Source organism: Alligator mississippiensis, chromosome 16 (assembly GCF_030867095.1).
Source record: "Alligator mississippiensis isolate rAllMis1 chromosome 16, rAllMis1, whole genome shotgun sequence".
NCBI lineage: Eukaryota > Metazoa > Chordata > Crocodylia > Alligatoridae > Alligator > Alligator mississippiensis.
This window is the reverse complement of record NC_081839.1, coordinates 387,642-410,105: the sequence shown is the minus strand read 5'-3', so window position 1 is coordinate 410,105 and position 22,464 is coordinate 387,642. Positions and strand designations below refer to the sequence as shown.

The following is a 22,464-nucleotide window of genomic DNA, read 5'->3' as shown; positions in this document are numbered from 1 at the left end:
GCGGCGCGGACGCCCCGGCCCGGCCCGGCCCCGCCCGCCCCGCCGACCCCGCGCGGCCTGGCCCGGCCCGCGCCCCGCGCCCGCCCGGCGGCGGCGAGCATGCGGCTCCGGCTCCGGCTCGCCGAGGAGGCCGCCGCCGGCGAGTGAGGAGCCGCCGCCCCGGCCCGGTCCGGCCCGGCCCGGCCCGTCGCCCCCGCCCCGGCCGCGCCGCCCGCTTCGCCCAGGCAATGACAGCGGCTCCGGCGCCCTCCCCGCAGCAGATCAGGGACCGGCTGCTGCAGGCCATCGACCCGCAGAGCAACGTGAGTGCGGGCCGCGCGCCGGCCCCGGCCCGGAAGCGCCTGCCCGGGCGCCGGCCCGTGCTCCGGCTCCGCCCGGGTCCCGCCGGGCCCCCGCGCCGCCCCGCCCCGCCCGCGCCCCCGCCGGCTGCACGGGGAGGCGGCAGCCGTGGCCGGCCATGCGGCGCCGGGCCGGGCTGCGCGCCCTACGCGAGGCCGAGGCTCCGGCGCGGCCTGCGGCGGCTCCGAGCCGGGCTCGAGCGGGGAAGCGGCGCGGCCCGGGCATGCCCCGGCCTCGCTCGGGCGGAGCTGCGCCCTGCGGAGCCGGGGAGGCGGGCAGATGGGGGCTGAGGGGTGCTGCGCTCGTCCCGGGGGAGAGGAGAGCAGCCCTGGTCTCTGCTTGGTCTTTATCCTTTCTGCAGGGCGCTAAGAGGCTTATCGCCCGGTGTGAGGATGTGGTATTAGCGTAGCGAAGCCGGCGTGTTTTACGTGTAACTGGATTTAACTGAAAACTACTTCTTGGGTTTCTGCCCCAAGTAACTCGAGGGCTTTAAGCGCTGCCGTCCGTCTCTGCCACAGGCGCGCTCCTGCTCCCGCGCGCGGCAGCCCTCCTGCTCAGCTCGCCAGCCGGGACGCCGCTCGGGGGGTTGCGAACGAGGGCGCAGCTCAGGACCTCCGTCGTAGGTGGTTTCCGACGGCCCGCGCGCGGTGGGGGCGTTGGGACGGGCAGGCTTGAGCCCTGCCTGCCGCAGGGCACGTGAGGCTGGCACTTCAGTCTTGCCAGGGTCGTGAGTGCTGGGCCCTTGAAGACCGCAAACGCGTATTGCCGTAGCAAAGGCTAATGGCGTCTTCGGGGCTCTCCGCTACGCACGTGTCATTCTGCCGCGTGAAAGCTGGAGAAAAATCGGCCCGATACCTGTGGTTCTCGAGTGCAATGTTATACACCTCTCATCTTACATGAACTGCAATAAAATAACTCTAACATGCCTGAATTTCCGATGGGTTAAAAAAACCCAAAGAAACCCTGTGTACGCAGGGTTTACCCTTGCGTCTCACCTAATTGTCAGTTGGTGTAGATGTTGAACATAAAATACCTGCAGCACGGTTTTCATAAGGGAGAAAGTTCAGTTTAGAAGTTAGTACTACCTCAAAACCCTGGATCTCGGTGTAAATTATGAGCACCTTTAGAGTGGCATCGGAGGACTGGGGAAGGGCTTTTTGTGCCCAAACGCTTGTCTAACATCCCTTCCAACAATGTAGGTTTAATAAGAGATATTACAATGAAGCTTGCTTTTCTCTGGACTGTATGAACCTAAGAAGTGCAGCAGTTTCTCTAACTGTTGGAGCTAATTGGTGCTCATAATCAGAAAATCCTGGCAAAGAAAAGCTTTCTAACAAAGCATAGGTTTTGAAGGATTAATTTGCTAGGAGTTGTTTAATCACAATAAAAATGAGTAGCGGTCATTCGCATTCATGTTCTTGTGTATCAAATCAGTCTGACCCCAAGGCCTAACTTTAATTGAATGATTCAGCTGTGCCGGAATAATTTGGGGGGTTGCAGGGAGGAGGACTGTCCTAATTGGCAGATATCCCACTGAAAGGTGAGCTATACCAGAAAAAAATTCCCTTGCCTGTGGAGCAGTTTTGTGTGGGGAGCTGCTAGTATGAACTATCCTGGGAAAATAACTTTCCTGGGTTATAGGCTGTACCCCCATTTAGAAGGATTTGCTGATATATAGATACCAGCAAACTCACTCCAGTGTAGACATGACTAGAGTCATGGCTTTAAGGACTTCTCTGTGCATATTCTTCTTTTTTTTAACCTGTTATCCTAGCTGGACACACATGTGCATGCATGCCTGTGCACTTATCTGAAAGTCTGGTGGGGGACTTCAGCTTTTACACTTTTGCTTCGCTCGTTATACTCACTAGGTTGGGAACAAGGTGTTTCATTTACATACACGTTTAGTTTAACACTGAAACCTGTTCCACCAGTCCCAGAGAAGTATACTGAGATCTAAATGTTGTGTATAAATATATATACATTTCCCCCTGTTTCCCACCCACCCCAGGATGCATATAAGAAATAGATTATACAGACGAGCATTGGCTCATCCAGGGGCCTTCCCACTACATCAAGTTCTCCATTCCTTTTAATTAGGCTCATTTTACTAAAAATGCTGTAAGGACTCTAGTCAAATAGCGGGTGTCAACATTCATTTAACTGAAATGTTTGTAGATCAGCTACTGTGATTGGTACATAGGGGACAGAAAAGTAGGTGGGATCTTTTCCATTCTGGTTGTAACGTGTTGTAGAAGTGTCTGCAACTTGTATGTTGTGTGAAATGTTATAGAGAAGAGGTTCCCCACTGTTGCCCTCTGTTACTAAAAGTAGCGATATTTTTCTTTAGCGCAGGATGCACTGAGAAACCAGACATCCACTGAGCCGAATCCCTTACCCTTCTCTTCCCCACCTGTTTTTATAATGCTGTGTTTCATGTTTTTCTGAGGTTGGGTAGTGATATCCATGAAAACAGATTTATTAATCCTTGATTGGCAAACATTTATTGTAAATCTAAGGTTTAAGTTCCCTGTTCTTCAGCTACATAGGGGTCAAGTCCATAATAAACTTGCTAGTTTCTGGTGGGTAAATATATATTGCCATTTCTCCTTGAGTTTAAACATGGAAGATAAGTAAGGCAGGAGGTATGAACTTGGGGATTGAAAGCTCTTCCCTTCCCTTCTCTCCTCTCCTCCTCTCCCCTCCTCATCACTCATTTACCACCTCTGTCCCTGGTTCAAATCTGTATTGGTGAGCAAACACCCTCATCAGGTGCTTACTGTGTGAAATGTCTTGGTTGTAAATCAAGCTGCCATTCAGACCAGATTGCAGCTGTGGCTTCTCTCCTTAGACTGCCAAGAACGAGCTTAAGGATCTGAGTTATTAGTAATAGATTATGGCCTAGTTTACACCACAAAGTTTGGCTGGCAGAATGGATGGCATTTGCACTCAAACCTCCTCTGCAAGGGCAGAATCCTCTACTCTGCCAGTGCTCCACCTTTTGCTGTACCCTTGCCAAGCAGACTAAGGCTGCTGCTGCCACCCACCAGGCAGCCCCAAGGTCTGCCTTTCCAAGGTGCACTTTTCTGCACTGGCAAAGCAGCTGCTATAGTGGAGCTGCTAGAAGCGCGTGGGTGTGCTGTCACTCTGGCCTGATGGTGGTAACTGTCATCTGCCCACAGAACGCAGACATGGCCTAAACTACCTGAATCAGCTTGGGTGATCCTCCAGTTCTGTCGGCCTGTTGTTTCCGGGTCTTCGGGTTGTAGCATCTGTGCCAGTATTAATTTCACTTTTTAACTTTTTTTTTTAAAGTAGTAGAAGTAGTAGAAGGGAGCTGATCATGTAAGGCTGAATTCCATCCCTTTCCCTTGAAACTTTCTAAGGAATAGGGAAGAGGTAAGACAGGGTTTTCTTTTGCTTTCCTTTGAGCAGTGCCTCACATGTTGGTGAATTTAGAACAGACATGGCCTTTTCCTTAGTTTTACCCTTTTCCATAGACGGCTAATAAGCTTATCAAGTGGACGGAAGCAGCAGAAGCTCAGAGAAGCTAGTGCGTGTTTTTGCTGTTACTGTGTAGAATTAAACAGAAAATCAAGTTGTGCATTTTAAATATCTTGGAATTTTAAATTATGCTTTGGATGCCAGAATGCTTGTCAGGGGTCTGCGCACGGCGTGTCTGCGCACTGATGAAGGTTGGCTGCAGGTTTGGAGCAGAGGGAAGGAGGCTTTGAGAGTCTGAGTTGATAGCCAGCACATCAAAATCCAAGTTGCAGGAGGTTGCCTTGCATCATGCCACAGGGCCTACTTGTAGTTGGTCTCATTTTAATTTAATTTTTAGAGTCACTTATTAAGTGAGAAGGATTGTTTTGATGTTTCAGTACAGTTAGCAGCTGGACCAAGTTAATTGTAGTTGCTTTCTGTTAGGTCACCTGAAGCCGGTTGGGTCTGCCGGCTTTAACCTCCACATCTTCCTTGTTCGTTCCTGCTTGAAATGGCTTTTAGAGTTTGCAACAGCTTTGCTTCTTGCTTGTAGTGCTTCAAAAAATGCCAGTGGCTGGCACAGTAGTACTTGCATTGATACCAGGTCGTGGCTACTATGAAAGCCAGCACCATCTGCAGCCCTTCTTGGCTGTCCTGGACACATTCCACAGATGTCATACTGTAGTCACATTTTTGAGGGCATATTGGATGAAACTTAGTGAGTGGAAAAGCTACACAAGGGCTCACTCATGTTGTATCTATCTATGGGTGTTCTCTAGGAAAAAGGAAGAAAAATCTAATCGGGTGTCAGTCTGGTGGAGGGGCCGTGTCACTTTTATAGCAAGATTGCTATCCCAAGAATTGGAGGGCCTGAGGCTGCTGAGGGAAGTCCAGGTCAAAGCAGCAGAGTTGTTCTTCTTGGCTCCCTCAACCCCTGCTCCCAGCCTCAGTCGCTCGGTTAGCTGCATTGGGGCCTTGTGAGAAGGAAGGTCCGTCTTCAGTGCAGAATTCATGTGAACTGTCTCCGTTCTTCCTGGAGTGAGTGGCCATGCCATGAAATTACACTTGGCTTCTGTATCCGTACTGGTGCTACACTCACTTGTGTGGCGTGAAGGCATCTGAGATCTCGTTCCGTACTTGGGCTGCAGTGAGCTGAATTGCTCTGAGCTTTTCCCAGTGAGTTACAGGAGAACTTGGCTCTTTGCTGAGTCCATGGGAAGAAGTTTGTAAAGAAGTTGGAGGTTGAGCAGCCGGTGACTTGTGCTAGCTTCCACATGGCTTCTGTCCCTGATGAACCAGCCAAGTGAAGAATGCCACCGCTTTGCTTTTAAGCTTTGGGACAGGATTCAAGTTATAATCCACTTCTGCAGTGAGGGAAAGCCCTCAGTAGCTGATTCTCTACGATGGTCTGGGCCTCTTGTATGGAGATTTGTTTTTAAAATCAAGCGATCCTAGTCTGCTCTTAGTTGCCTGGGTGTTTTGAGGCACGAATTCTTTTGGCCATTGTAAGATTGCTGTTAACAATGAAAACCTACTAACTCTCTCACTCTGTGGTGAGAAATAAAGATCCTGGTTTGTTCTTCAGGGTCTCGAGGTAAAGATGGACAGCAGACAGAGGGCAGGCACTGTAGAGGAGTACTCTGAAATGCTCTACTCAGAGTTCACCAAAGAGGGGTCACTAAAAAGAACCAATTGGTTGCAGACGGAACAACTGTCTAGAATAAACTTTTTCACTAATATATATATTAAATAAAAGAATGGAAACACATGTTTTATGTATGGCGAATGTTCTTAATAACTAGGGAGTTAAAATACATGCATCTTTCTGTATGATTTTGTCATAGAAAGGATCCACCTACAGGCTATTAAAATTTCTTTCCCTCATTTATAGAAGATGCTAATTTGGAAGTTACGCAAGTAAGAAAATACTGCAGTAACACAGTCTATACCCTAAAGAATCTGAGACTGACACACGAGAAGCAATGAGAATAAAAGGTTGTACTAAGAGAATCTCCCCTGAAGACCCACATCACGAGTACTTCCACCAGTTCACAATGACAACCTCATAACAAAAGTCGAAGCAGAACTGTTAATTTAAAGACCTTGCATCCAAAATGGCTAAAACCAGTACAACGACTATTTGGTGAAATGACTGAGAACATATGTAACAAATTAGCAGATTCAATCCATTTATAAGAGGCGCTCTCAGAAAAAAAATAATTGAGATAAGAGAAAAGGGAACCCCTGCAACACCACCTTGCAATAAAGCCAAATGCACCACTGCATGGGCAGAGCCCTTCTGGAGAAACAGATCCCAAACCACACCAAGAAAATGCCATTCGCAGCTCCATGTTCTGAGGGTGTCCACTCATAGACTCGATGCTAGACTAGTAGCAAGGACACCACCAACCAAAACTACAGAGGTATTCTGTTACATTCTTAACCTACATTGCACATTGCGTTGTTCCCTGTGAAAATGAACCGGTAACTGGGGGGGAAAGGAGAATTGCTGAATATTCAGAGCCCTAAAATGGAGTAAAGTTTTACTGACCTAGTCAGCAGGTGTCATGTAACCGAATCAATACACCAAAATGCTTTCTAGTTGTTCACAATAAAACAACTGGATGGCACAATCTAAAATTTTGCTGTATGGAAGCGTAGTCTTGGTACCCAACTCGGATAATGGCTGCCGGGATAAAAACCCAGGAGCCACCCTACACCTACAGGTCTGCAAATGGTTTGGAGAAGCAGTGCACCAACACGCAGGTCAGAAGTGTGCCTGCTCTTGCTGTTTGATTCACAGCAAGGTACGCTTAGCTGCTTCTGACCCTAACCAAAGTAGTGAATGTTCCCTCCACTGCGAACTGCCTCGCAGGACACCAAGCAGTATGTGACCCTGTCTTGGGAAGTCTGTGCTGCTCTCGGACGCTCGCTGTGGGACTCTTTCTTTTTCCGCTTTGGTGAAACTTGTGTAGTTTGTGCTGAAAGACTAATTGAATGTGAATCTTGACAGGAAGGGGCCGTGTGAGCAGGGAAAGCTGCTTCATGCAGGGTTTTCTCTCTACTACGAGTCACCTGCAGCCTGACTCTCCATGGGTGGGATTTGTGCCATAACAGTCTCTTGCATGCCCGCTCTTACCTGTCCTTGCTTCTGGAGATGTGATGGCTGCTGCAGTCTACAGGGAAGAAGAAGTCTTAGTGGGCAAAGTGGTGGAGCTGGGATTAGAAGAAAAACTGCTCTGCTGCGTGGAAGTGGAAAAGTTATTGTTAAGTGAGCAAGGTGAAGGGTCATGACTGGAAAGTGGGAAGGGAGGAGTCCATCCCCTTGAGTTGGGGACCCAGGTGTGGGAGCATGAGTTCTCTTCTTCTGCTTTAGCTCCCTTCCTTCGCTCTGCGACCTGACTGAGCTTAGAACAGACTGCGAAGGCTGTGGTAGAGGGTCCTGGTGGCTACCTGCAGCAGGCTGGAGAAGAGCCTGCTCTTTGCTGTTTCTTCTCAGGGGTTTGAAGCCAACAGTCTGGTATTCTGAGCTCCTAGCACAGTGGTGATGCCATGACAGCCCTGACTCTAGGCAAAGGCCATCTCAAGCTCTGGACATCATCAGATTTCCAGACCTGCTGGAATGAAATACCCCTTTCCTGTATCCTGAGGAAGAACCACTGATCACAGCTGCTGCACTTGGCAGACTGACCTTCCCCCACGTGGGTACTGATAAGGTTTAAGTAGGACAGCATGGGAGAAAGTAGTTCATGCCCCTTTCAGAGAGGATGAGTGTGGAGCTCGGTGCTCAGGATACCTTGCTGCCTCATCTCCCCTGTGAAAAATGGATTAGCTGTTCTCTGCTCCTCCTTCCTTGCATCTTTATCTTGCAACTTCAGTTCCTTCTCACCCAAACTCAGAATTAAACTTAAAAAAAGAATCATGGCTCTTAGGATAGTTATGACTTTCTTTTTCTCATGAGTGCTTGTGATTGGCAATACCATGCATTGTAGCTCGCAAGACAGCTCTCACCCATTTATGACTCTTTGACAGGCCACTTTAAAGGGACTTTATTTTGCCTTGGCAATAAAGAGGTCTTGGGCATTTGTACCAGTTCAGAAGGTGTGCTGGCCTCTGGTGGGCACCTCTGACTTGGGCAACAGTGGTCATAAACTGAGGTAAATGGGGCATAAAAGACACTGTTTGGAACCATGTCCAGTCTTAGGAGGAACAAACTGCTTTGATTAAACTGCCTCATTCATAATCTCAGGATAGTTAGTTGGGGAAAATCAGTGAACATAATAATTTATAATGTAGTCCTGCTGGCATCAGTTTTTGGTCCACCATTGTTTATCAATGATCTAGATACAAAACCTTTGCTGGTTAATGTGTAGACCTTGCTGGAGTGTGGATTAATACAACTATTGATCAGTGCATGTAGAAATCTTGCAGAGGCCCTGCTAACAGCAGGAAGCAAAGTAGGCCCCAAGGAATATGAAACTAGGCGTGCCATATACGGCTTGCCCAAGTGCTGGAGGAGAAGTAGCTTGTTAGGTTTTGGAGGTGCCCCCAGGGTCAACAGAAAGAGAATGAGTTGGTAAGACCAGCACAGAACACCAAATCAATGACCAGAGTGACCCAGCAAACAGGTGCCCCTATCTGGGGGCAAGTGTGCGCTAGCTGGCGAGGATGGGGATGGTGTCCCCTAAAGATGCGGTAGCAGTTAGAACTGGGATGTGTATGTTGTGAACATTGGCGTCTAAAAAGGGACCTGGGTACCCTTAATACTTGGTACTGGGCTTAAGGATTATGTACATGCCTGTACCATGCTGGGCAATGGTCTGTCTAGCACCGTGGACCAGCTGGTCACACGTTAGTGTCTAGGCTTCTTAGTAGACAGTAAATCTGTCCGAGCTCTTCATCACTAAGAACCCATTTCCTGTAGCAATGAGGTGGCTGGGGCACAGTATCATGGGTGGTATCCTACTGGTGTGTGCACGGACTGTCCGACCTGAGGGAGTAACACCTGTCCCTTTTCCAAAAGTAGTGGACAGACGGCACTGATGACTCCCTGGAGTTCTTGCTTCAAATCTGCAGATGATTAAAGATAGCACGGTAGTAATTGTTTTGTGAATTTGTGTAATAGTCCATCCACCTCTGATCACTTTAAGATGCACAGACTTTAATCCTTTGCTATACTAAGACTTTGGGGCTTTCCACAATGGGAACGGTGAAGCTGTTTGGTATTGGGTAACAACGGTTTGAGATGATTGATTCTGTGTAGCGTGTACACTAAATTCCAATGTAATTTGGGTGTTGTGTGTACTGATGCAATAAAAATGGTGATCTGCTTATACAGCTTAATAATACTTTGTTCTGTTATGATTCCAGTAGGTGATAGGCACCTTTGGTATAGCAAGTCTGCTAGCTGTATGCCCTTGGGAGGAAAGGTGGGGTTTACAACCCTCCCATGGATGGTGTTTCATGGGGAAGTGAGAGGGGAAAACACTTTCACCTTGTTGATAACTGCGCTGCTGAACCCCCCTGACAACAGCTCACTGTTCTTAAGCTGTCCGGAAAAATTGTGCTCACTTGTGAAGAAGGGAGAACTTGAACTGTACCGGACCAATATAAGATAATGAGCCACTGCCTTGAGGGAAAATAAATAAATTGACTGAGGGCAGGTGGGATGCCAGGGAAGGAACAGTCAGTAGTTTGGTGAACAAAGTAAGTCGTTTTAAGATAAAGTTGACTTGCTAGAAAGCACATATCGTGTGCTGCTTGTTTCAGTATATGTGTACATGGCAAGCTAGGAGCAACATTGCTAATATGGAAATTAAAGATTACTTAGCTGGATGCAATAATTTGTGCACACTGACCCTTTACCCAGGTGCACAACATTAGTGTTAAGTTTTGTGGGTGTTTTTCTTTTGTGACTTGATGGAAAGATTCTCTTAAAAAGTTGAATAGACCTCAGTATGGTGGGGAGACCCACTGTCATGGATGCAATAAGATAATACCAACTTGAAATTTGTTCTTGGCTTTATTGGTCTTGTTGCTTACAGGCGAGTATAACCAAGCCCCTTTGCTGCATCTTTGCAGTCCTTTTGCATTATGTGCAGACACTTGTACTTGTGTTGGAGGCTTCATCTCCATCTTGTTGCTTGCCACTTTTTTCTGCTGAAGTCTTGCTGCTTTACACACCAGGTTCTTGTCCAATGCTGCCTGTATGCTGGTATGTCCTTCCTCATCCTGAGTTCCACTTGCCTTTCTCTACCCTAAAAGTCATTGTTTTATCAGGTGTACTTGCTGGCCCCATTGCCACAGTGTAAAGTACCTGGCAATTTGAAAAGTATGTCTGAGAAGCACTCCTGCAAGGCAGGGAGGTGTCTTGCAGTTCAGTAACTGAGGCACAGAGAAACAGCTTTTTCAAGGTCACGCTGGAAGCCTGTTTCAGAGCAGAGAGCTGGATCCATTGCTGAAGCTCTTAGCCCTTGACCAACCTTTCTAAAGCATGGCTTTTTCTACCCCCTCTTCTCCGCTAATGCTGTAGATGCACCGGGGGGCTGCTCTGTTCTTTACATTCATCTGAAATGTATTATTGGATGTGGGATGGGAAATCCAGTTACATAAATGCCATACAGCTGAGAGAAGTTACTGCACAATGGGTCACTGACCAGTCCTCAGATGGTAATAAATATTGCTTGTTGCAGCAGTGTTGAACCGACCCACTGATTTAGCTAGGAAACTTGGCATCTTATTAATAAGTTCTTTGGACATCCAGCCCCTTGAGTGCGGGCATTAGTACAGAGACCCGTTTTTGATACTTTACTATACCGTACTGTCGGGATCCAAGGGAACTGAAGCTGTGTTCCGGTTGTGAATTACTTGCAGTGCCACAAGCTGCCACGGGAGGGCACCTTTTCCTGGCTTTCAGGAGAGAGTTTTGGGGCAAAACATGTCCTATGTAAAGAGTTTGACGTGTCTCGTAAACCTGTGTTGAAAACAGGAGTTTTCTAGGTGCGCTTACACAGTTAATAAGGAATAAGTCTAACACTTCCTGGAAATGTAATGTAGTTTAGGTGAGAATGTTGGCACTGGGGAACCTGATGCCTACAGAGCTGCCATTATAGCCGATTGGCTTGATTCTAGCTCTGGATTTTACTGTTAGATTTTATTAAAATTGTCCATAAATGGACACCGGTAACAGATCACGGTTGCAGATGTAACCTACCATTTTCCCCACGCCTCCCCATCATCTTTAACCAGAGGTGATCCTTATGCCTCGGTGCAGCAGTTTGTCATTGTGTAGCAGTAGAGCAAAGTTAACTGGAGCAGCAGAGAAGGAAGGAATACTGAGGCTTGTGCTAGGAAAAGCAAACTCTCTGAATGTCTGGCTTGCTTACGTTTGGTAGTGCTGGGCAATATGGACAGAAATAAGAGTTCTAATTTGTCAAGGTTTTATAGCAGGACCCTTCCACGTGAACACAGTCCTGCATTACTTACAGCTCAGGCTGACAGCTGTCAGCAGGAATTATCTCGTCTTTTAGAAAGAATGGCATAATGCTTGAGAACTTCAGAAAACTGTAAGGGTCTTTGAGGCTGTTTAATTCGCGTCCTTAAATGCAAATTACACCAATTTTAAATCTCTGGTAATTTTTTCTAGCCTTCATTAGGATTAAGCTGGTGATTCTACAGTGATTCTCTAGTTGGTATTTCTAAGGGTCATTCTCATACCCAGCCTAGTGGACAGTACTGACTGCCCTTGCAGCAGGATGACAGATTGTACAGCAGTTCTTTCACTGATCAGCAAAAATGTAATGCTACCACTCTGGGATGTTCTGCTTTCATTCGGAAGTGGTGCTTGCCAGCCGCATGCTAAGTGTCAGTTGGGAAAGGGATTGAGGACTTCGGATAGACTGCGTTTACCCAAGGGAGTGATTCCTGTAATAAGACAGGAGACAGAATGCACACAGAGCAGGGTGTTTCCTTCTGCTCTAAAGAGCATTGAGAGCAGACCATTGCAGATCAAAAAGCATTAATCGAGAGGAGAGGGGACGGGCACAACGGATGCATTTTGAGGATTTCTCTCAATTTAATGTATTTTCTTCTTGGTGAAATAGTAATTAGTGATTTTAGTATCTACCTGAGAATAAGACAGAATCGGAGATTTTTCAGATGCCAGATTACAACTTTGAAGCCTGTTCCTTGAATTCTGGCGCCTGGTTCTGTAATGCAAACATTGTCATTGCTTATTCTTAAGTTTCCGTGCGGTGAGGTAATCCACGTATATTGAGGCGGACTAGAAAAAGTGGGATGACCCTCCCCATGTGTGTACACAATTGTTGCGTTTGAGGCAGTGTATTTAACTGGAGCTTGGAGGCTTCTTACCCCACACCTCTGGCATTAATCCCAAGCATATGAGGAGCCATGAAACGCTAACATGCCTTGTCCTTCAAAACCAGACTTTCATGCGGGAGAGAGTGAGTACTTCCTGGGCAGGCAGCACATCTTGGGTTGGTCTCTGTTCTGTGGTGTCACATTATCAGAGAGTAATTATGAGCTGTATGGTCCCCTTGTGTTTCAGAGCCAGGAGAACTCCCACAGATGCAATGTGGTCAGCTTGAGCGTGCACGTGTGTGTGTGTGTGACACTGCTAAAGGTCTAATGGATTTTTTTTGCTTCTTCCTGCTGCCCCCCCCCCCCCCCCCAAAAAAAAAAACCAAACAAAAAACACTTGAGCAGACTAAATTTTCAAAGTAACACCAACTTAGTGTGGTAGGTCTGAGCTGACAGCTGGTGATAGCATGTACCATGAATTTCCATATTGGAGACTAGGGATTAGTTTTCAGAGCAAGAATCGGTTTGCTTTGGAGCCGTGTCATAGTTGCCTTTTTTGCCCTGAAGGGGAATGGAGTAGCGTGCAGCCCTTATCTGGAAGGAGTATTGTAGGTGAAGGGGCTTGGATGAGCGAGCTCTGCATCCAGAAGCTTGTGTCTGCGCATCTCTTCAGAAGCAGACAGCTGCTGCTGGAAATTCCCAGTCTGTTTAAATGCTCATTTCTCTTTCATGTGGACACACGCACAAGATCAGACTCCTTGTATTAACTTTCAAATGAATGTATGGCCTCTCTCCAGCAGTTTGACAGTCACTTAAATGTTTGGGGATATTTGGGGATTACCAGGAATTGTAAAAACAGTCCCTCTGATTATTGACATTCAGGATGCCTTCAGCAGCCTGACTTGCATCGTAAAGTATATTAAGATGGCAGATTGTTTCCCCCACCTTTTTCTCCAAAGTAAAAGTGGCTTATTTTGATGTGCCCCAAAATTCCCTGGAATTGGGCTGTTTGCAGGGACGTGGGATAACTAGTGCGCTGCTCTGGTGCAGGGAAAACTGGCACCAAAATAATAGCGTGGGTGCTAAAGCCCCATTTAAAATAACGCGGTGCTAAGTCCTGCCTGTGTGCCGATGTGCAGCCAGGCACAGCACCCCTGACACTCCCGGAGGGAGTCCACCTCGTGCCAAACACCTTGTGCCCAGGAACAAGAATCCTGGTCAGAAGTAACCTTCAGGGAACACTGGTTCTCCGGCTGGACTGATTCTCAGCCAGGGTGCCACATGTTAACACTGTCAGGATTGCGGATCTGTTCACAAGAGAAACTCAGATTTCAAAGAGGAATCCATGGTGTCAAAAACACTGAGGTATTCTGGCCTTTAGCATATATTTAAAGCAGCGTTACTTTGGCTGTTCTTGGGGCTAATACCAGAGTTGGGGCTGATCTTTGAGACTAAAGATTGTATTTTGTACCGTAGCACATAAAGGAGCGGTGTTACTGGCTGATGCTTAGAACACTTTTGTTGGTTTCTTCTTTTTACCGTAATTTTGTTATACCTACCACTTTTTATGTTTCTACAAGATCTCCTTTTTGAGAGCGGGTCACTGTTGTGAAGATGTTCTTACCGAAGCGTATGCTAGTCTATTGTGCTCGTAGCCTTGGAAAACTCTTAATGCAGAAGGTTCCGGCTGTGCGTGCTGCTTTTTTCAGACTTAATTTTAGGGCTAAGATTAGGGCATGTTAGAAAAGTAGGTGTTTGGTTCCTTTACAGGGACTTAAATAGGGTTCAGTAAGGTGGCAACTCAAGTATCCAAGCCCACTTAAAAAAATAAGTGCAATAGGATTTGGTCCTTCAGTGTTGAGAGAAAGTTATTTCAGGAAGGACTCTGGAGAGGGATTTATTCTTCAGAGTAGGTAGGGCACTATAGCTGAAGTCTTTAGCCACGTGACTAGAAATTATTTTGTCTCCATTTTGCCTGCTCAACAAACCAAAAGTTGTCAGTTTAGGAAGTTCCCAAACTCTTTCTTAGTGTAAAGAAAACCCTTTGGTCCCAGTTCAGTCCCCAGTTAATTGCATAATATTACTCTGATAACAACAGAGTTCTTCTTTATAGGGAAGTATTTGGTTTTTAATTGTCTTAAGTATTTCTGGTTTTTGGCAAGATGTTTGTTGAACTGGGTACGCTTGTTCCATTTCACCTTTTCCTTCAAAACTTGAGCAAAGACAACCGTCAACGTATGGGCAGCAGCAAGTGTTCCAGGGGCTTTGGGCTGGAAAGCTTCTTGCCTAGATCACAAGAAAAGTGATTATTTTGGATTTCATTGACTTTCTTTGCCCTCCCCCCTGGATTTTTTCCCTTTTCTGGTCTGCTGGTCTAGGTCACTGGAAGGAGCAGAAATTTTGATTGGCAGAGGATCATATTTGTGCCTTACCAATTTGACATTTTAATGTGTAGTAAATGTATCTATAGATCAGACTGTGCATATCTTTTGGTAGCCTGGGCAATAACTTCAAACACAGACACATTGCTAGGTCATGCATCCCCATCTACAGTGTTAGATTTGGTTTTTATCAGAACAAGATTGCTGTAACTCCTTCAGCTTCAAATGAGATCAGTCTGGTGCCCTTGTCCCGGTTTTGCAGACATCCAGCTCCCTGAAGCCAAGAGGCAATTTCATGATAATGCTTTTATTAGAAAATCTGTTGAAACATGAAGTAACTTTGTCTTCCTTGTTGCAGATCCATAACATGGTGGCAGTGCTGGAAGTAATCTCCAGCTTGGAGAAATATCCCATTACCAAAGAGGCACTTGAGGTATGTCACCTTGCATGTGGAATCAACACACGCTTATTGTGTGAATGGACTCTCCCTGTACAAGAGCCTTTAATACCCTTAAGGTATAACTTAACGCAAAGCTAGATAACTTGCAAAAGAATAGAGTTTTTAAAAAGTCACCCTAGTAAATTCCCCTGGGCTTCCCTGACACCTTGGTAGGATGAAGCAAGTGACTTTCCGGGTCCTAGATCAGTGGAGGGTGAATCTACTTTCTGTTCAGAGTAATTCCTGCTTGCTGCTGGTTAACTCCATGGCTGATTCAGCAGCGTGCCTTTGGTATGTTATATGACTGGTCACTTTTCCTTTTCTTGTTTTTTTTTTCCTTTGACCCAGTCAGAACTGTGTCCTTGTATACATCCATAGAATGAATTTGAAATATGCCTAATTTTGTTTTGGTGCCTGACTGGTAAGGCTAGTTCCCCCAGGCAAGAATTTTACACAGCTAAAAAGAACACTTCTTACGACTGAACCATACTTGGGTGGTCTTACTGTTCAATTCAGCCTTCACTCTGAACTATTCCTATGTACCATGTGGCATCTAGTTGAGAATCAACCTTATCAGATGAAAAGGCCCAGCACCTCTTCTGGCAGTAGGGTGCATGCATATGCTGGTATTCATCAGCCTCTTTAAGTCCTCTGTGAGAGCTGTGTCCCCAAAGATTTTTTGCCTCTAAATGTCTACAATATTTGTAGTTGGAGTACTGCAAGGATATTGGGATACTGCTGTGTATCTACTGCCTATACCTACTGACAATGGCGGCATCTTCCCCAAGTCAGCATTTTGCAAGAAGTAGTTGTGGTTCTGCTAAAACTGCCCGTCAGTTTGGGATGGTTTGTTTACCTTCCAATGCTGCTTTAACACTGCCCCACCGAGGAATCTGTTCTAGGGTGCTGCACTATTACATTCTCGCTAAGACTAATGTTGACTAATCCTCTGTTGGCAGACAGACCTGGTGAGGCTCAACTAACAGGTCTTTGTTCTCTGTCCCTGGCCTCTAAGAATTGTGGTTGCTGCCACCAGGAAACTGCAAACTGAACATGATTGTATTTCTCATACGAGTTTGACACATCCTGTGGTAGAAAAGTGCTTTGGTTGCTGCACTGCACAGTACAGCAGTATGCTATACACTTTGACTTTTGTGGGTGAGCATCACACTTCTAAATCATAAACTTTGTTGCCAGTTTAATGTTCAGTCAGCCAGGCACCAAAGGCTCCAGCTAAACTCGCCCATTCTGCGTGAAAAATGTCAACCTTAAATTCCAGGTTCCCATCTCTAGCTCATGACTGCATACACTGGGATCTCTTCCACTTACGACAGCAGCATTACTTTTCCAGTAGGATGTCAGTTGCTGCTGATGGTTATGCTGAAACCCACAGCATCGTGCCTCCAAAGAACATGATTGACTATTCAGGAGGATTCCAAATGATGTACCTTACTGGGAATCTTTCTTTTGGGACCCACACAGCACTGCTTGGTTAACTCAAGCCACAATAATGACACTGATTTCCCAGTGGACACCAGTTAAGATGTATCCAAACTTCTATCCATTCCAAACCTATTTCATATTACGTATCTTAATGTGTTCCATTCTCCCTGGCATGCAAAAGCAGCTCCATTCCTTCACAGCATGTGTTTTTAATTTAATTTGATCCAGAAGCACTCCTTCCATTTAGTATGGCTTCTGGAGCAGCTGTCTGAGGTTACTGGATGTACTTGCAGTATAAGCAAGAAACAGAGCTCCACTTATCTTTCTCGCATGTTGAGGGGTGCTTGTCATGTTTAGGCATCTGAAAATGTTTACCCCCATAAATCCCTTCCAAAACCATTGGATTTTGTTCTTGTCCTGAGGGAAAAGGTGCTGTGTGAACAGCACTTGACTCGGTTTCAGTTTCTTTGTGTCCCTCACTATCCAACACGTGGTCCTTTGTGGTGAGCATGCACCTCTTCTGGCCGGACAGATTTCCCACAGAACTTGCACGGGTTTTTCTCTGTCACTTCCAAAGTTCTCTTGATAAAGGATTTCCTTTCCCATCTTCTCTGCAAAGGGCTCCCATGGCACACTGGCCAGGGAAGAGACAAGACAGCTAAGCAAACGTGTAGTTTCCTTGCATGGCAGGGCTTTGGGTCTGCCGAACCAACACCCTTGCAAAGAGAAGAGTGAGCCATTATATTTAGCTTTTTTCTTTTTTTGGCTAGGATATTTGTTGGTAGACTATATCTGGTAACAGATGAAAATGCATTTTAGGACTTAAGTCATGACATCATCTCTCTCTTGGAAATTATAAATGTTTTTTGTGAAACTTCTTATTTACTTACAGGAAACAAGACTAGGGAAGCTCATCAATGATGTAAGAAAGAAGACGTCCAATGAGGAACTTGCTAAACGTGCCAAGAAATTGCTGCGGAATTGGCAAAAACTAATAGAACCAGTAACCCCGAATGAACCCGTGCCAAGAGGACTGCCGAATCCCCCTGGGTCAGCAAATGGTGGTGCTCACAACTGTAAACCAGAAGCGCCACCTGCTGCAATGCCTGGATCCAAGCCCGTGAATGAGTTGAAAAGCAGGAATGACATACAAAGACTGAACTCCCCGAAACCAGAGAAACCGGGAAATCGGAAGAGGAAAGGTGAACATAGGGATGGGCATCAGGGCCCCCCTCCTCCTAAAGTTTCCAAAGCAAGTCATGAAGTATTGCAAAACTCTTCACCCCCGCCAACTAATGGGATTGGGGGGAGCCCCGAAAGCTTTCCCAGTCCTGTCGATGTAAGCTTGCACACGGGGCCTGAAACCAGCAGGACAGAACACAGTGAAAATGACAAACACAGTAAGATCCCAGTAAATGCTGTCAAACCTCATACCAGTTCTCCAGGACTTGTAAAACCTTCAAGCACTTCCTCACTATTAAAGACTGCAGTGCTTCAGCAGCATGAGAAATCAGAAGAAATCGCAGGACAGCACCAACCTAAGAGCCCGCGTTGTTCCTCGTTTAGTCCTAGAAGCGTTAGGCAGGATACTTTTCCGCGACAGCATACCACGTACTCACCAAAGGGTTCAATGCCTAGTCCATCTCAAAGGTCCCAGCTCTTAGACACTGCACAGGTGCCGTCACCACCACCATCCTTGATGCAACCATCAACACCTCCAATGCCAGCAAAAAGACTGGAGGTTTCTCAGCAATCAGGACCTGAGGTATCTCACCATTGGCAGGAGCAGGTATCTTCTGAAAGCCAGCACAGGCATCCAACAGGGACATTTCCACAGTACACATCTCCTGGCTGTAAAACCAGTTCACATCCTGGGGAGTCTTTGACACCACACATTGGCTTTTCACAGGACACTTCAAAAATGGACAGCGATGATGCTGCTTCAGGTTCAGATAGTAAAAAGAAGAAAAGGTACAGACCCAGAGACTACACGGTCAACTTGGATGGGCAGGTCACAGAAGGGGGTGTGAAACCTGTGAGGTTAAAAGAGAGAAAACTCACTTTTGATCCCATGACTGGACAGATAAAACCTCTAACACAAAAAGACCCCTTGCAGGTAGAAATTCCTGCACTTGCCGAACAGCACAGGACAGAAACAGAAGAGCAGGAGCAAAAACCCAACCTGCAAAGTCCTTTTGAACAAACGAACTGGAAAGAGTTATCCAGAAACGAAATAATTCAGTCCTATTTAAATAGACAGAGTAGCTTGCTGTCGTCTTCAGGAGTACAAACGCCTGGTGCTCACTACTTCATGTCTGAATATTTAAAGCAGGAGGAAAGCACTAGAAAAGAGGCTAGAAAGACTCATGTTCTAGCTCCTCACAGCAAGCCCACAGACTTGCCTGGGATCACGAGAGAGGTCACAAGTGATGATCTCAACAGAATACGTGAACATCACTGGCCAGGCGTGAACGGTTGTTTTGATACACAGGGTAACTGGTATGATTGGACGCAGTGCATATCTTTAGATCCACATGGGGATGATGGTAGATTGAATATCCTGCCTTATGTCTGCCTAGACTGAGTACTGTTTTGCTAAAACGCTTTTACATCTGCAGTTAGCAAAGATGGCAGACACTATGCCACTTAACATGGAGAGAGCCTCCTGTCCTGGACAAAGAGGCCCACCGAGCAGAGGGTGTGAAGGAGCTGGTTCTTTTCAGCTCTTTCCTTTCAGTTCTCCTATTGTGAAATGCTGCTACCAGTTTACTAACAAAATTGCAAAGGAAGGCATACGAAGGTTGATAAATTGAGTTCAAAACTCTATAGCAAGCCAGCTATAAAGTGTTAGTCCCCAAGAAGTGAAGATGATTTCCAGCACTTTGTGAATGCCGGAATCTTACTACAGGCAGGTACAGATAATTTGTGTAAGTTACCTTAACAAAATATGCATCTATTTATTTGACTTGATTTGGGTTTTTATTTGGCAGTGAAACACCCGAGACAAAAGTGCAAAAACTGTAGTTTATTTGGATCACACCTCTCTGCCCATGATTGCGTTCTTTTACAGTCATGTAGTACAGAGATTGGTTTTAAACAGCAGGTGTTGCACTGCAGGCTGGCCAGCCAGCTTCAGCTCAGCATTCCATAGGCATCCACATATTTCAGTCTGGTTTCAGTTTAAATCCAGTCTCTGAGAAATGCTGCAAAAACTAGTTATTTTAGTTATTCTTCAAACTTGATCCCACCGCCACCAGCCAAATAATTTTTCTCTTTTCCCAATCTGGAAATTTCTAGTGGGGAAAAAAATCACCTTTTCTAGAATCCAAAAGTAATGAGGGTGCTACAAGTTTGTAACTGTACTGTGAGAGGGAAAAAGGAAGCCTGTTTGTATGCTGGAAATATACTTGTTACCATTCCTTTAGATATTGTTTGCCTTATGGATATCCATCATAAACGCAATTTGCAAAAACAAAGAGCCTTAGTGAATGTACAGTAACTAGACTTCTGTGTTCTTGGGATGCAGAAGGGAGCAACTTTGCTATTTGGTCCTTTAAGCGGACACATTGTGATATAAATGTGGAAATAAAAAAAATTTGCACAAAAAAGTTTGTGAATTATTTATATTTGAAGTTGTTTAAAGTTTGGTCAGTTCAGACAAGCCAAATGATGATGACTGAAACAGAGTATGTTTTGCATTGTGTGACAAACCTGCATCCTGTTTAGTATTTTTCTAAGACAATTGAAGATGATTAGTGATAGACAATGTATTTTCCAGCTTTTCTTAGTCTTCCAAGTGTGCTGACAATATTTAGTAATATGTTGGACTTTGTTTAAAACTCTGGTTAAATCCAGGAGGAACATGTTTAGTTTTAGAGACTGTCCTACAAGTTACTGTTAAGGTACCCCAGCTAATTATTTGGTTTTCTCTTCAGTAACTTAATAATCCCAAATGTTAATTATGTCTTCTTTTATCAAGGTCTGGTTAAAAAAGTTTATATTCAATACAGCAGGCTAAATGTCTCCAACTGGCACTGTTATGACTAGAATAATCAGGACCGCTTTCTTTTTTACCACCTCTGAGATTAGGTTTCTCTCCTACTATATTGTTTGTTTGTTTTTTTTGTATTAATGTTGCTGCCTCTAGTGACCAGAAAAGCACCATTGGGCCCTGATCCTGCTTCCATGGAGACACCTGGCAAACCTTCAGTGAGAGCAGGATCAGATGCTTAATTATTTATACAAGTTTTAAAATACACGTGCTTCATCGGGTGAGCATTGGCTTGTTCCATGGAGAATAATGTGAAAAGTGTTTGAAGTCTAACCCTTTCTATTCAGACGGAATGCTTTTGTGATTTGCCTGGCTGGTGAAATACTGAAATCTGCTGTATGTGGGTATTTCAAAAATCTCCTACTGGTACCTCACTGTTTCTTTTCTAAATATGGAGGTCCTAGGGAGAGACTTCCCAGATGGAGAAACGAGTCACCACGAAATGTTTCCAAGTATATTTTCAGTTTACTTCCATTTTACCCTTCTGCAGTGATAAGGTCATGCAGGCTGCTTAGGGCTGGGAAAATTAAATGGATCTTGTGAGTCAAACGGTGGAGGTGGGCTAGGAAGGCTTATCATCCTAGAAATGCTTGACCTTGTTTATGTAGAAAACTTTAAATATATTTATTTTTGCACCAAAAGAGTCTCTGTTCTTTCTCTCCCCCTTTTACTCTTTCCCTGAATCACCATCTTGGACGAAGGGGAGGGGGGGTGTCTCATCCTCTCACTAGGGAGGCCTTAATATAGGGCTAATCTCAGGGAATGCTTCTATCTGCTAATTAGACCTGGGCGCACACTTTCCCTCTCCCTTCCCCCCACCCCCTGCTTGGCCACTTTCCTGCTGAAATTCTGACTGGGGCCCTGTGGCAGAAGGTAATGCTCGGACTTTCAGCGGTGTCCACAAACTTGTACCCAGTGGTGCTGTAAAATAAGTATCGGGCTCAGCTCTTACCCCTCGACAATACGATTCTGTTGGATTTTATTTTATTTTTAGTGTGGGCTTTAAATCTTACTAGTTTTTAGAGTTTTTGTGCAGACAGTCAACCCGTTTGGATATAACCCAGGGTACAAATAGATTTGGCATCTATATATTTTTCCATATGTTATGTTGGTGTAAAGAGTTCTGTGGGCTCCAACAAATGTGAAGATGTTTACAAGGTGTTTTTGTCAATTTTGTAAACGAGTTCAAATGAAGTTTACCTTGTACACGTGTGTCCGATTGCTTTGTATTCTCACGTGCGCATGGATCCTGCTCCTCTGCCCATTGCCTCCGCTCTCGGTGCCTTATCCTAAAATGTACAGTCTGACAAAAACCCTGTTGTGTGCGAGTCCCGGCAGGGACCTGGGACCCCGCGCTTGTAGACAGCAGCAGCTGAAGCCTTCGTCTGCTGAAACCACGCGGTGTGACTACATCTGGTTTTCAAAGGGTGCAGAGAGGAAATACCCTGCAACAGTGCCGGCTCCGTGCCGATCTGGAAGGGCTCCGGCTCGCGGCAGCGGCGCTTTCCTCCTCCGGTGCTGGGGCTCCTGGCGCCTCGCCTCTGCGCAGCGGGGGGGGCAGGGCAGGGCCCGGGGGGTCCCGCAGGACCCCCGGCTCTGGGCCGTGGGCCAGCCGTGGCCGCGACGGAGTGGCTGCCACGGACGGAAGTGCCAGGGCGGGGAAGGTTTCCCACCTGCTGCAGTCCCCCGGGCACGGCGCCGCCTGCCTCCCTCCCTCCCTCCCTCCCTCCACCTGCGGGGACAAGTGCCCCGGCAGTGCCGGCTCGCGGCAGGGGCTGCAGGCCAGGCCGGGCCGGGCCGGGCCGGGCCGGGCACTCACCCGGCACCTGGTGCTTAACTTGGCGGAGCGGGAGGCGGCTCCTGCCCGCGCTGGTCTCAGGCCGGCGGGGACCGCAGCTGCGTGTCCACGACGCCTGGCCCCGCGCCGCGCGCCCCGGCAAGGCCTCGCCGGGAGGAGCCGCTGCCTGGCGATGCGGGACTGCGGGCGCCGCCCGGCCCGGAGCCGTGTC

At 46.4% G+C, this 22,464-nt stretch overlaps 1 protein-coding gene and 1 long non-coding RNA gene across 2 annotated transcripts; one reads left to right on the top strand and one right to left on the bottom strand.

The window, feature by feature from the left end:
• Nucleotides 1–21,661, top strand: MED26 (mediator complex subunit 26). The gene is made up of 3 exons (XM_059719841.1): nucleotides 1–302; nucleotides 14,881–14,955; nucleotides 17,297–21,661. Exons 1-3 carry the CDS (start codon nucleotides 228–230, stop codon nucleotides 18,986–18,988), a joined length of 1,842 nt encoding a protein of 613 aa, XP_059575824.1. The 5' UTR covers nucleotides 1–227; the 3' UTR covers nucleotides 18,989–21,661.
• On the bottom strand, nucleotides 14,022–18,113 carry LOC132246576 (uncharacterized). The gene is made up of 2 exons (XR_009457971.1): nucleotides 18,024–18,113; nucleotides 14,022–14,427 (listed from the first exon to the last, which is right to left on the bottom strand). It is a non-coding gene; the product is annotated as an uncharacterized LOC132246576 (long non-coding RNA).
• Nucleotides 21,662–22,464: the final 803 nt, after the last annotated feature.

Excerpts from the sequence above, each read along its gene's own strand:
- MED26 (XM_059719841.1), top strand. The coding sequence starts at position 228 with ATGACAGCGGCTCCGGCGCCCTCCCCGCAGCAGATCAGGGACCGGCTG. Across the intron at positions 303-14,880 it reads CCATCGACCCGCAGAGCAAC|ATCCATAACATGGTGGCAGT; the intron begins GTGAGTGCGGGC and ends TCCTTGTTGCAG. Across the intron at positions 14,956-17,296 it reads TTACCAAAGAGGCACTTGAG|GAAACAAGACTAGGGAAGCT; the intron begins GTATGTCACCTT and ends ATTTACTTACAG.